Below are 16,044 nucleotides of genomic sequence, written 5' to 3'. Positions count from 1 at the left end.
CTAATATATCGTACTCATTGGGTGCTTTCTTTGTTAATTTCGTTGCTAACTACAAAACATTGAGCAACAAAATTCTCTCCTATATCAACTAATTTAGACCTACCCTTGCACAAGAAGTTCTCCTATTGACCGGTCTGTACAAATCGTTTATTGTTTCCGAATACCTACGTGAGATGGTGGCGCGATGTGTGGAAAACGACCCACAAACAATTTAACAATAACTCTGTAATTACAGCCATGTTTCCATTACACCACATTTCCAGTACAAAAACGTGTTCTTCATTGCTTCTCAACCAATACTAACAATAGGGGTCACGTGAACAGCTTCACCTAGTCACATTACTGACAATGTCAATTAAATTATAGTAACTATTGTCCTAATCAAATAGTTACTAACTAACTAACTAACTCTATGGCCTATGGAACCCGGAGGTTCAATGCCGCGTTCACAAAAGCTTTCCACTGACTTCTATCCTTAGCTAACTGCATTCAGTTTCTACTTTTTATTCCAATCTCTGCGAAATCCATCTTAATATTGTCCTCCCATCTGCACTAGGTCTTCCTAATGGTCGTTTTCCGATTGGTCTTCCAGTCAACACTTTGAAAGCGTTTCTACTTTCTTCCATTCTAGCTACATGACCTGCCCACCTAAGCCTCCTAGACTTGACGACCCTAACAATGTTGGGTAAACCGTATAAATTATGTAGTTCGTCGTTATGAAGTTTCCGCCATTCCTCATTCCCGTTCCTCTTGGGTCCGAATATTCGTCTAAGGATCTTGTTCTCAAATACTTTCAGTCTATGTTCTTCCCTCAGAGTAAGCGACCATGTTTCGCAACCATACAGAACAATAGGCATGATTATAGTTTTGTATATTTTAAGCTTCAAATTCCTCGACAGAATTCGCGACGACAAGAGATTTTGAACCGAATAGTAACACGAATTCGCTGCTTTCAGTCGACATTTACTTTCTTCGTGAATATGATTTTCGTATGTTAACATTGATCCTAGATATTTGGAACTATCCACTTTATCAAAAGTATTATTTAATATTTTAACGCATCCATAATTTGCCGTATTACGGTCCCGACGCACTTCCATGTATTTAGTTTTCTCTGCATTTACTTCTAAACCCATGTCCCTGCAAGCGTTTAATAAGATCTCTGTATTTCTTTCTATTGTTTTCCTATCATCCCCTATTAAATTTACATCATTAGCATATGCCATAACCTGGTGAATACCGTTCAACTCTAGGCCCTGGTTGCTATTTTTGATTTTCCTTATAGCGTATTCAAAAACAAAGTTAAATAATAATGGCGACAACGCATTTCCTTCTTTCAAGCCATTTTCGACGTGAAAGCTCGTGGACAAAAATTTTCCTACCCGGACTTTACTTTGGGATTCATTTAAACATATCTTAATTAATCTAATTAGCTTTCTCGGTATTCCAAGTTCTGTAAGATCGTTGTATAATGTTTCTCTTCTGACCGAGTTGTACGCCTTTCTAAAATCAATAAATAGTTGATGTACCGGGGTATTGTGTTCCCACTTTTTTTCGAGTATTTGGCGAATGGTAAATATTTGGTCGATAGTTGATCGATTTCGTCTAAATCCGCACTGATAATCTCTAATAATTTCATCTGCGTATGGGGTCAATCTTGCTAATAGAATATTTGAAAGGATTTCGTAGGAAGTTGACAGAAGAGAAATGCCTCGATAACACTAGTCAACAAATTTTAACTGTTTTTCTGCCACATGAGAGAAAACACCTGATCTGAAAGGAACTTTGGCCGCTGAATTCGAATCTGCAATCCGTTTTTCTCTATCACGCACAGTTTTCCCGTGACAGAGGGATTTTCGGGAAATTTCCCCCCAAATTTCCATTTTTCTTCATTTTTATACCTCTAGCTCGGGTACCCTTAGGCATATAAACATACAAATTATATTCTAGGTTAGTTTGATTTATACTTAGTAAAGCCTGTAAGTTTCATCTGAGTCGCATCATTCTTCATTGAGAAATAAATATATTTCTATAAGTATATGCTATGTGTACTGTCCATTTTACCATATACAATAGGTGCAGAAAAATCACATGTAACTTCCACGGGAATTACAATATAAGCAAGGTTTATACTTCATTGGATTTGTAATGAAACATACTTTACAATGATGTATACACTATGTCCGCCATTTTTATAAGAGGGAAATTCTAGAGGGATTTTTCGGGAAGTTCCCTATAAAAGTAGATTTTTTGTCTCATGTCACTGTTCATATAATGATACATAAGTGGGAATTTCGCCAGAATATAGATTTATATCAATTCAATAAATCAATAGCTCACTAGTAAACAAGGTTTTTGCCACATGAAAGAAAACATCTGATCCTAAAGGAACTTTGGTCGCTGAATTCGAAAGTGCAATCCGTTTTTCTCCACCACCCACAGTTTTTTGCGTGACAAGGGGAGGGGGCTGAGAAATTTCCTCAAAATATACCTTTTTTCCAAATTTTCGTACCACTGGCCCTTGAAATATAAATACAAAAATGACACCATATAAAACTTTGATTTATACTTAAGAAACCTCGCAAGTTTCAGAACAATCGCATTATTATTTCTAGAGAAATAAATATAGCTGCATGTATGTTGTTTGTACTACTTCTTTTAAGACGTGATGTTGCGTTCTTTGCACCGAAAGAAAAAAACACAATTTCATTTACCCATACAGGCACAAATACGAAAAATGAGAGTATACGACATGGAGTAAGAGGTCTGTGGGTTTTCTACCACCTGGCATGTGATTGCATTGATACAGCTGTACAACAACACGTGTTTAGCTGATGCAATAAAGCTGCGCAAAATCGGACTCTACTGATAAATTGTCAGGTCCATGGCAAATAGATAAGGAAGTGTTGTATAACTGCATGCATATTGTAGGTTTAGTTTTAATTTGGATTTACCTGTGACAAGTGGTCGTAAGTGCGTGTGCGTGTGCGTGTTTGTTTTCTTTCTCCGCTATGAAGAGATCGCGGCGTGCGTGTATAAACTCACCGAACACTTTCTGTTACGTGTGTGGAAAATATACTGTGAAAAGTCAGCGCCGTGCATTAACAGAAACGTTAAAACAAGCTTATTATAGCTATTTTAGATGTTATGTGGGTGATCAAGACAAAGTGTGGGCTCCCCATGTGTGCTGTGTAACATGCTATTCTACTCTTATTAAGTGGAAAAGTGGCGATAAAACTCGAGCTATGCTTTTTGCGGTGCCAATGGTCTGGCGAGAACCAACCAGTCATGCTGAAGACTGTTATTTCTGTCTAACAAAAATTTGGGGTCATTCTAAACGAACAAAATCTAATATTGAGTACCCAAATGTTCCATCCGCTCTAAAACCCATACCACATGGACTTGAACTCCCAATCCCTGATCCATACACACAGTCAGAAGAATCTTCTCCAGCAGAAGAAAAAGTAGATGAGTTGCCCGAGCCATCAACTTCCTTTGATCCAAACTATAGCCCAACCAAAAACACACCTCTTCTTGTTAACCAGTCCAGACTGAATGACTTAGTGAGGGATCTAAATCTGAGTAAGCAACAAGCTGAGTTGCTCGGATCGAGACTTCAAGAATGGGATTTACTGGCTCCTACCACCAGCATTTCAATTTTCAGAAACCGACATGAACAATTTTCAGGTTACTATATAATGCAAAATTCCCTCTGTGCATGTACAAATATAGATGGTTTAATGGATGCATTAGGTTTCCAACACATCCCTGAAGAATGGAGGTTGTTTATCGACTCCTCTGAAACAAGCCTTAAGGCTGTTTTGCTACATAATGGGGCTTCAGGGATGATTTACAAAATACTGTTGTTTTCTGTGCTTGTGGGACAGTAGGGCAACTGAATCACACTACATTAAAAAGGAATGGTCCCCAAGAGAAACATATATGCCAGGGAAACACAATGTTAAGTATTCTCCCTTAGTTAATTCAGAAAAAATTCTGCTGCCGCCTTTACATATAAAATTAGGCTTAATGAAAAACTTTGTTAAGGCCATGGACAAGAATGGAGAAGGTTCTGCGTACCTTAGAAGTCAGTTTCCAAAACTTAGTGACGCGAAAGTAAAAGAGGGGATATTCGTCGGGCCCCAAATTCGGAAACTATTAAAGGACCACATCTTTGAGACAAAGTTAAATAATGATGAACTATCCGCCTGGAGAGCTTTCAGTAAAGTGGTGTATGGATTTTTGGGAAATCATAAGGCAGAAAATTACCGTCAATTGGTTCAAGAGCTTTTCGATAGCTATCAAAGGTTAGGATGTAGAATATCCCTGAAAATTCACTTTCCTCATTCCCACTTGGAATTTTTCCCCGAGCACTTAGGAGATCTAAGTGACGAACAAGGGGAACGATTCCATCAGGGCATTCAAAAAATGGAGCAACGTTATCAAGGTAAATGGGATCCTCATATGATGGGCGACTACTGCTGGTTTTTAGTTAGAGAAAGTGACTGGCACTACAAAAGGAAGAATTAATTGTAAGTACAAATGTTTTACTTTCATACTTTGTAAAGCAGTTGTGCATTTGATCCATTGTGAGTTATTGATATTTGTTTTTGTAGGTCAATATTAATTTTTTGTTTACTATCTTGAATAACGTTTAAAAGGTGTGGGAACTAAGAATTTTGTTGTATACTTTTGGAGTTAAAGATCAGTTTTTCAATAGGATTAATCTGGCGCAATTCCCGTTTCTGTATCACTATATGAACAGTGACATGAGACAAAAAAAATCTACTTTTTTAGGGAATTTCCCTCTTATAAAAATGGCGGACATAGTGTATACATCATTGTAAAGTATGTTTCATTACAAATCCAATGAAGCATAAACCTTGCTTATATTGTAATTCCCGTGGAAGTTACATGTGATTTTTCTATACCTATTGTATATGGTAAAATGGACAGTACACATAGCATATATTTATAGAAATATATTTATTTCTCAATGAAGAATGATGCGACTCAGATGAAACTTACAGGCTTTACTAAGTATAAATCAAGCTAACCTAGAATATAATTTGTATGTTTATATGCCTAAGGGTACCCGAACTAGAGGTACAAAAATGAAGAAAAAGGGAAATTTGGGGGAAATTTCCCGAAAATCCCTCTGTCACGGGAAAACTGTGCGTGATAGAGAAAAACGGATTGCAGATTCGAATTCAGCGGCCAAAGTTCCTTAAAGATCAGCATTCTTCTTTCATGTGGTAAAAATCTTGTTGACTAGTGTAATTATTACAGTCAGTTTTGTCGCCTTTCTTGTGAATTGGAACAATGATTGATTCTTTTCACTCTTGTGGCAATTCTTCCTTGTTCCAGATAAGGAGAATGAGTTTGTGTATCTTGTTCCACCATTCTTCGCCTCCAGCTAAAATTAACTCAGCTGGAATTTCATCTACACCCGGAGATTTGTGTTTCTTTAATTTCTTTATAGCGGTTTCTACTTCTAACTAAATAGTTAGTATGCTAGTTAAACCAGATTCTAATACATTTATTTATTTATTTATTTATTTCAGAAAACAACAAGCGGATGCCTAATTACAGTTTTCCATCATGATAATATAATTTAAAATACACATATGATAACAAAATAATACGATTGCAAAATACTTTAAAATACATATAACATGATCTACATCTTATTTATTTAGAGTAAAATTCTGTCTATAGCTAAAAATGTCTATCTCTGGGTGCTTTTCTGACATCTTATTATACAATAAACACATTTTTCTGACAGGCGATACATCCAATGCATTAGTCCTTTGCGCTGAGAGATGGAATATGCTATTATGGGGTCTGGTTGCTCTATGTGGGACGTGAAGTTTGATTTCTGATAGTAAATATTCTGAATCTACTGTACTATGTATTATTTTATGTAAGAAAGATAAAATGAAGTGAGTCCTCCTGCTTTCAAGTGATTCTAATGAATATTTGCTTCGAAGATCTTCATACTTCTCAAATTTCGGATATATCCCTGTTTCTTTATATGTTAAAAAGCGCACAAATTTATTTTGAATGTTTTCGATTTTACTTGTATATTTCTTACTATCAGAACCCCATATTATTGCTGCATATTCCACCTTAGACCTTACATAGGCAATGTATAATGTTTTGAGGACATCGGTGTTAGAAAAATCACTTCCTAATCTCATCACAAAGCCAAGGTTCCTAAAGGCCTCACCAACTACTCTGTTGACATGAATATCAAATGATAGGTTTGACTGCAGAGTGACTCCAAGATCAGTTATATAATCCACTCTTTCAATTGGTGTTTGATTAATAGTATACACATTGCGGACATAGTTCATTTTCCTGGTGTATGATACTACTTTACATTTTTTAATATTTAACAGCAATTTGTTTGATTCACACCATTGGAAAATAGAATTTATATCGCTTTGCAAAGAAATAGCGTCTAACTCCGTGGAGATACTACGATAGATTTTTAAATCGTCAGCAAACAATAGTTTGTGGGAGGATGTTATTACAGGTGGTAAATCATTAACAAATAATATAAATAATAGAGGTCCTAAGTTCGATCCCTGAGGTACACCAGAGTCTACGACATATTCCTCAGTTCTACTGCTAGTGCCACTAACTTCTGAACTATAAAGTATTTATCTCTAACTATGTATTGAATGTCTTAACGTTAAGACAAATTCAGCAGATTATCTTTTCTTCTTTGTTTAAGTCATTTACTCACAAATTGATCATGTGCTCATGGGTTCTTTGCATTGGTGTCTTTCTTAATAAACGAACTAATATTTTATTATATAACCATATTCGAGGATATCAATAGATTTATCTCTTACGTATGTATAAAAATAGTTTGATTCGTTAAAGATTTCAAAGCTTAAATTCATTTTGTGTAAAAATTAATATTTCAATTAATTTTTTTGAAACAAATGATCAATAATGTTACTAACACAAATAATAAGGAAACAAATAAACAATGTATCTTAAATCTCTTATTATATATCCCTAGAAACTATTCAATACAATCAAATCATGAGAGATTCGCTTTTTCTCTGGTGAACTGCATATTACATGAATAGGAATGGAGTTAAATGGAAGGAATCAGCAGGCTCTAACAACAAAAATAACAAGAGCTCTTAATGAACTGTCTACTAATGATGTGAATACTCAACTAGAAGCTGCTACAATTCTTAGAAAACTAACACGCATTGATGATCCTCCTATTGATTTGATGATTAGTTTGGATGTCTTGCCTAATTGCTTACCGTTATTAGAAATCAACAACTGTCCAAAATTACAGGCCGAAGTACTATGGACATTAATAAATATAACGGCTGGAGCATCAGAACAAAGGGTTGCTGTTATTGAATCTGGAGTAATTAGAAAACTCGTTGAGCTTATAAAATCTCCTGCGGATAATGAGTGTGTTCCAGAACGTGCTGCATGGGCCTTAGCAAACATTGCGACATATAACAATTCAGTCAGGCGTGCTGTAATAAACTATGGAACATTGCCTTCGATCTGTGATAAAATTAGAGGAAATTGTTCTGAAGAAGCTCTAAAAATTTATACATGGGCGATGTATGTTATATGTGATTTTGACCATGCAAACACGATGGGATTTAATTTGCATGAGGACGTAATAGGTGAGCTCACTCGAACACTATTGCCCTTGTTATACCACGAAGACAACGAAATAGTTATAAATACATGTGATACTTTAGCTTGCTTTTCTGGTAAACGATTTCATGTTCAACGAATTGAAGCCATTGTGAAAGTAAATGGAGTTGTGCAAGCATTAGTTAAATTACTTGATTTTGAGGAAGTTACTATTTTATTAGCAGCAATGAAAGTACTACGATTAATTGCGGGTGGAACATCATGTAAAAAACTGAAAATTATTTATTCTGATATGTTTGAAAGTTTGTTACCCTTGTTGATGCATTCCGATATGAAGGTTGTAGAGGAATCTGCTCATGTTATATCACAAATTTTACATCGTATCAATAGACCAGACAACAGAAACGACTTGCCAGATCTACGAACGGAAAAACTGTATCCATACTTATTAGAAAATCTGACGAAAGGTAACCAAGAAGGTCAAAAGAGAGCAGCATTTGCTTTCGCTGCTTTGTTACTTAAAGCACACAAAAGTTTTGATGTTTGTAGAGACACCATGTACGAAGCTCTTACGAAAATTCCACATACTTGTATTATGAAGCCATTTACCGGTAAACTGTTAGATGTGTGTTGTAATCATAGAGTTACTACTGTTGTCCAGTTTATAATGTACATTTTGGAGAAAGCGGATGTAAAGGGGACACTAAAGAAATTTTGTTTTGCTTTGGACATAAATCACTTGCGTCAAGTTGCTTCAAGCGTTGATAATAATCTGTGTGGAAGTGTCGCATTTAAAAAAGTTATTAGATTTTACAAACGTGCTCAGAAATTGCCTTGGAAAGATTAACAAACCCAAATTATTTTAAAATGCTAATCTAACATACAGCAACAACTGCAAAGAGTTCACGTTTGGCTAGAGGTTACATAATATCCAAATGGCAATATAAAAAAGCAACTCTTGAATAAAAGAATTAAATGTAGTCTGAGCAAAATCTATAAAAAATAATGTATAATTAGCAGGCAATTAAATGGTAATGGAATACATATTTGTGATATGATTATTTCATAAATGAATACTCAACGATACTTTCATTTATATAATTTTCAAAGAGGTACTTGTAATTAAAACAGCTCAATTTTTAGTATTCCACCCGTGCTTTATTTATTTTATTTCAACTTACATTTTAAACGCATTATCTACGTTCATCGTCAGTTTTAATGCAATAAAACTCTGACACTGAAAAGATGAAATACAATAAATAAAACACGGATGGAATGCCAAATATTGAGAACTTTTATAATTAAATACTTCAATTTTTTCAAACTACATTAACATGAAATAGCTAAAATTTCCTCATGAGAGAAAGACGAATGTGAGAATATGTTTTTAACTTCTCATATATCTGCAGTAAACGGATGCCACTCAAAATATAACCAATGCTGCAAGTTCCTTGTGCATCATATTCACTCCCCCATATATATTGGGTGTTCTAAAAGTGGCGTCCATGGACCACAGAGCACTATTCTACAGGTCAAAATGAAGTGAAAATGTTGTTATACCCTCCGGGGCCTCCTTAAGCTGCTATGGGGAATTAAAATTTGACTATGTGGCAACGTCGCAGATTAACTTGGAACCATTAGCATTGTTCTACGAATCCATCAAAAAGTTGCATCGATTGCTACACTAATAAATAATGCTAACGTCACTCTACATCGACTTCAACTCCAATCTGGAAAGAATTGATGTAACTATTTGATGGATTGGTAGAGGTACTATATAGTTCTTTATCTGCGACGTTTTTACATAGTGCAATTCACGTCTCCAAACGAGGACCCCAAAGGTTTTACATATATATATATATATATATATTGGTTTATTTTCGCTTGTAGAATACCTAGTGCTCTGTGGACGCCATTTTTAGAACATCCGATATATATGTAGGATGTGACTGGTAATTCGATCTATTTCTTGAAAAGGGTTATTCTACAACTAATTTGGAACAAATTTGTCTCTATGAACCGGGAGTTGTAAATCAATGATTTTGGAGTAACTTGGAAGTTTATGTTTTCGAGATATGCCGATTTACAACTAAAAACTGCAAATTGTGAACATATTACCACACTTTGACCACGAAATGGATACTTTTCTAATAGCTGACGAATGAAATACTACTGTTGAAAAGGTATATACCCACAATCACCAGAAAGTCAGACATGAATGGATCATAAATCGGAAATCGTGGTATTATTCTTTAAAAATTCCTTTATATCAAAGCGAATAACTCAAAGAAACGTGAAGATACTTGGCGTGCAAATTGCTAAAATGACTCCCCCACTTCATAAGCTTTTCATAAAGGTACAAATATTGTCAAGTTTTGAAAGAGTTAGACGAAGAAAAGAAATGAACACACAATAAGCTATAGCACTAATTTGAATTTGATTCGTAAATTCACTTGAATGTGAGAAAGTTGTCAGTGTAGAGAACTAAATGGGGAAAAGTTGCAAAGTAATCAATTCTAATGAAATAAGTCGAAAATAAACTTGCAAAGTGCAAATCTTGTTCGAATTGACTCCCTTGGGTGGGTATGCAAGCATGCAGCCTACGACGTTCAGCCACTGTCACTCGTGTTGAGAGCGTGTCTTTATGTGCTGAGCGGTTGCCAAGGTCCTCTGTCTCAACTCTTATGGATGCTTCAAGTGTGCAATATACCAGATTCTTGATGTGAGTCCAAATGTAGAAGTCTCATGGTATTAAATCTTGACTTCGTGGTGACCATGATATTGGGCCACTTCCACAAATATTAGATTTCACGAAACCCTGTACGCGCAAGGCATGGTAGCTTTCTACAGCAGTACTTCAATCATCAGCTGTTAGAAAAGTGCCACAGCCCGTAAGAACATAAAAGATACACTTTTCTCTTTCTGCCGCAAAACTTGACTTTATCATATATATGACATATTTTTAAGAGAGATGATAAAAGCACTAAAAAGTAGATGCTAAAAATAATAATAAAGTGCTTGAAAATAGAAATAATTGGTTACTATTATCTATAATTTTTTTTGAAGCTGTGCCATGCCGAACAAATTATTTTGATGGTAATTTTATGAGTCATTAAAGTGTTTGACTTAGTATAATCTAATTTTTTTAAAAAAACAGTTTTAGATAAACTGTTAAAAGGTTATGATTGCAAAACAATAGTGTATTCACTGAAAGAATAACTACAAATAGTCGATTTCTAAGAATTACGACAATTGGAATAATTTATTAAAGTTCATAATCTATATGTTGAGTTTTCTGCGTGGAGTGGAGCGAATATTGATGTCAGTTCCGGCCCTAGATAATACTTTGTAATAAATTGTACCTTATTTGAAGAATATAGCTTTAGAAATGAAAGAGTCATATTTGTCACGTACAATGGACACAATAGAAACGAAGAATTAAAACCAAGATTCGGAAATAATTTTGCATGTTAATATGAATCACACTGAAGTGACACCGGTATGAAACTACTCATTACATTAACAACTGTCTTAAATTTTGTATCAAGTTAAGTTCCTTTAAACTGCTAAAGAACATCTTACACGGAAACATGTATTGTACTTGTCAGTTTCTGAAACATCTTCAATAAATGCGTACTTTGCTATTATAATTGAACAATTATATATATGCTTTTTTTCAAAATATGGAAATTTTCTCAAAATATGGATATTTTCAGAAGATATTTTGATGCATATACTTCCCGGACGTATTTGAAGAGATAAAACAAAAAAGGCATTCTTCACATAAAAATCTACGTAAGTTAAATAGTATGAAGCAAATAATCGAACGAAAATTAATATACAGTATAATTACGCACTTGTAGGCTACAGTTACTATCTTTGCTCCAGAATTCCTCACTTTATTAATATCGATTTGTTCGCCAGGCTGCTCAGTTTCTTCGTCTGTTGTTACAATGACTATACCTCCAGAACCTGCTCTTGTCAACATCTGCAACACAAAGTAATAAGTTTGTCAAACTCTTGTATGATATAAAAGAAATGTAGATATCTACACTACAAACGAAAAATTAAATTGGAGGCAGAAGAAAACATTAACTAGACAATTTCAGTCAACTTTAACGTAATTAATATACTAGAAAACTCGGATTATTTTTGTTGAAATTTAGCGCCCGTTTTTTCAGAGTCTAGTTTATATGCACCTACAGTTTAAGGCGGATTCCGAACCATTGTAATGCATTCAATGCTCTCCCACCGGGAACTGAACTTCTTATTACGTGTACAAAAGCCACGCAGGTAGCCTCTAGATCAGAGGAGAAAACTGCTATGGTTTACCGTCAAGAAGACTGCTAAGAAAGTGAATAAACTTAATTTTACGCGAGAAATGTATTTACGTTTTATAAAAATACATTTGGTGCTTTCTATTTGTATTTTGTATTACCAATGTGGCTCTTGATAGGCAAATGACAAGGTTATTTTTTAAAATTTTTTCTCTTTAATACGGAAAGCATGAAAACACCACAAACATGTTTGATTATTTATCTTTCTATTTGTATACATTCTCTTGCACGTAAAATGAAAAATCTGAATTATTGCTATTCGATGTCATTTAATCAACAGCACTAACAAAATTATTTAGAGAAACCAGTTTGAATACTGATATTAAAAATCTATTGTTGAAATCAAATTTTTCTTTTCTTTTCCCTTTAAATGTATTCTTGAGCTATATATTAGATAAGGAGACATAAAAGAATGTATTTTCATAGGAATCAAAGTCTGTAATAGGCAGCGTCAGAACTTTTTATGCAAATGGCCACAGAGTGAGACGAAAAAATTTACGAGACAAACAGTTTTCATTTTTAAATCATCTACCCATTAATTACATTATATATATATTACACATTATTTACAAAAAATAATGAAAGAAGCATTATACAACACTGATAAACTATACTCTAAGTGCTTTCGCTAAATAGTTCATCAAATAACTAGAAGACAAAGATGCAGGGGAGATAGCAGAAATGTAGCTATAAAGTGTTCTGATGGATGCAATTACGGAACTCAGTCACGTGATAGACAAGTGGAGGAAGTTCATATGCATATATCTTTATGTAATCAGATGAACGTATTTACATTTATTCGGCAACATTTGTGATGTAACACGAGCTCTATTCTTTTTAATTATTTGATTAAATATTTATTATAATTTTGGCATAAGCCGTGCGTAGGAAATAAATTACTGAAATGTTCGTTAAACTTAAGAAATATAGTACTAACAACTGTAGAATAGACTTCTTTTTAAAACTTGATTTTCAACATTTTATTATAAATATTTCAGAAATAGATTATTGAAATCCTTTGTAAATTCGTTACGTATTACTAATGGTAGTTGTAATTATTATAAAATCTGTAGGACTAATTATATAGTCCTTAGTTAATATAAAAAATGTAACTCTCTTGATTTCTAACTAGGAGATTTGAACCATATATTTTCAAGGTCGAGTTTCCTCAATGAACTTGTTGAGTACAGAATTCAAAGTGATATATTTTGGATTTGTAATTTATTGTATTTAAATTTGGTACTTTATTTTCTGCTTGAAACTTTTGTCATAAAAATATATCAACACAGTAAACGTGATCAGCATGTCTAATTGACTAATGCATCTTGCATAATATATATAATATACTTATTAAGTTTATTGTATACTTTGACTCACTCCTTAACTCAGATGTCACTTTCTTCTTAGGTATGATTTAACATCATGATAATGTAACATAAGATGTGGATGGTTATTTTCAAAATGTCCACTTCAGTCTTGGTCTAATCTAACAAAGCTTCGACCGAGTAAAAGTTAGTTACCAGATTTTAATGTTGCTGATTTATTTGTTGCGGATAAGATCATGCGAACGTATGAGAACAATAACCTATAAACATATTATCTAACATAACTAATATTTGCATTTACCACGACGAGTACTGGAATGGAAAACAAAAGCAGATCTAACGCTGCAACATCTATAAATTAAATAACTTAGAAAGAATGGAAAAGTGATCTGACTGAACCGAGACTCGAACCTGGAATCTCCGGCATACCGTGCTGATGCGTTTGACCACTACGCCATCCAGTCCACTTCCCAGAAAAGCTAAACACTCTCTCACTGCTGCAGTCGGTGCTCTCCACTCAGACTTCCACTCCACTCCTTTCATTAACATATGAAATCACATCCGTTAAAAGGTGTTCTCAAGGGTAACATTCATAAGTCCTGACGGCACAAGACCAAAATGACATAAGGCCTAAAAATATAGGCACTAGACCTAAATTTTAGGTCTTGTGCAGTTTTGGTTTGTGCCGTTTAGGTCTTATGCCATTTAGGACTAGTGCCGCGAAATGATTTTTAGGTATTGTGCCGTTTAGGTCTTATGCCGTTTAGGACTTGTACCGTTTAGGTTTTGTGCCTTTTTCATTCACTTGCCTTAGTTCTGAAATTCGCCACCACTACACGAAGTTGCGACGATGCAGTAACTAGTTGGCAATAATGTTACGAACGTAGCTAATTCCAACGGTAACAGCTATATTTGTATTACTAAAATTATTACTATCATTATCTGTTCTGCAGCTATACTTGAATTACATTATACAGTATAACCTATTTCATTCTAAGAATTAATTATACAGTTGGTTAAGAAATTCGTTTCTTTCAAATGGAGATACGAGAATCCCATGACAAATTCCTAAAGAAGGATTAAATAAAAATGTTTAAAAAGCATATTTTACCAGACATTTCTGAAACCAAGCAAGCATTCAGAATTGCAATATATACTCTTTGGAGTGTATTTTATTAAGAGTAGGACAAAAGCCCACTCTAATTTACTAAAAATAGGACTAAAGATCACCAAAGTTTACTTAATTAGAACAAACGCCCACTAGATATTTCACAAGTGAACATTAAGTACCGACTGCATATATTAAGAACGCAGTAAATTTAAAATTGAACAAAGAACATTTACTATGCAATACAGTTACTATATTTCACAGTGTGTTTTGATAGAGTTGATATGTATAAGCGAGAAAAAATCAACAAATAACGCTAAATTACTAATGTAATATGTAACACAATACGTTTGCAGAAACCAATACATAGTCATTTCGGGGTGTATCCTGCAAACCTTTTTAGGGAATTAGGCTTTTTAATATATTAAAAGCAAACCAAAAGTTTATTTCCAGATTACGAAATCTTCAATAAGACAATAAATATATACATATTACACTCGTACAAAAATACATTTATTATTATTATTATTATTATTATTATTATTATTATTATTATTATTATTATTATTATTATTATTATTATTATTATTATTATTATTATTATTATTATTATTTTTATTATATTTCCTTTTGTTACCTTTTTGAAACCTGGGTCTTGACAGTGCATGCATTTAAAACCACAGCTTGTGGGAAATGTACGAATAAGTTAGTCATAAGAAATCGGAAACTCTTCATGGAAATCCATTTGTTTGACTGTGTTTATCATCTGCACTCTTATATAAGAGTTAAGATAAATGACTTTCAGGGCATACTACTACAAGTAGAGTGGTTAAATTTTAGTTAAAAAAAATCATTTTCTTACGAAAGCAGGATATAAGATAGAATTTTTGGAAATATGTATCGTAAAAAGGGTGGGGTAAGATTGTTTTTAAAGAATAGTGTATCTCGCAAATCTCTGAAGCTAGTAAAATAAAACTTGGCATACAAACTTTCACTGAAGAAAAAACTGAAAATTCAACACATAAAAGGGAAAGAACAAAGGGGGAACTTTCTTTAATGTTCGAATTCCCCATTACTTATTCAGAAAATATTTATGAAGTAAGGAAAGGTTTTCTTAAGCTGGAAGCGTGAAACTCGGTATTTGAACTTTTAACTAAAAGTAATAAAATATATGTTTTAGCGTCTTGAAAATTACACTTCTAAGAGGGAAAGAGGGTTAATTTCTATAGTATTAAAATTTCCCATTGCTTATGAGATTTGGGCAGAAAACTTTTCCTTTAGGCCTTGGTTCGTCTAGTTAAGCAAATGAGAGTAAAAAGTGGATAATTAATTAGGTTCCTTTAATTATTTTAACATGTTGATGTAGTTTAATTTTTTTAAAGTGTTTTCTTTCACATTTTATTATAAACATTCTTAATTTGCTGTAATTATTAAACACGTTTAATAAACATAAAACAGACTCACCCCAATTTGGGGGGGCATGAGTTTGTTTTGGGTGTTAAGCCATCATTTGCCGTCCGTGACATAACCTAGAACAATCAAGGCTCAGATCTAAAAAAATGTAGCATATCTGAAATATACTATTATTATTATTATTATTATTATTATTATTATTATTATTATTATTATT

General features: G+C 33.6%; 1 protein-coding gene across 1 annotated transcript in view; it reads right to left on the bottom strand.

Annotated features, from left to right (window-relative positions):
* Window positions 1–16,044, bottom strand: part of LOC145667821 (calcium-activated chloride channel regulator 2-like) — a 134,261-nt gene that overhangs the window by 33,492 nt on the left and 84,725 nt on the right. The window contains exon 10 of the mRNA XM_081735254.1: window positions 11,502–11,632. Coding sequence (XP_081591380.1) covers window positions 11,502–11,632 — 131 coding nt within the window. The remainder of the gene's footprint in view (window positions 1–11,501; window positions 11,633–16,044) is intronic.

This window comes from Thermobia domestica, chromosome 1 (assembly GCF_964235325.1).
Source record: "Thermobia domestica chromosome 1, izTheDome1.hap1.1, whole genome shotgun sequence".
In the NCBI taxonomy this organism is placed as follows: domain Eukaryota; kingdom Metazoa; phylum Arthropoda; class Insecta; order Zygentoma; family Lepismatidae; genus Thermobia; species Thermobia domestica.
This window is presented reverse-complemented; position numbering and strand designations above follow the sequence as displayed.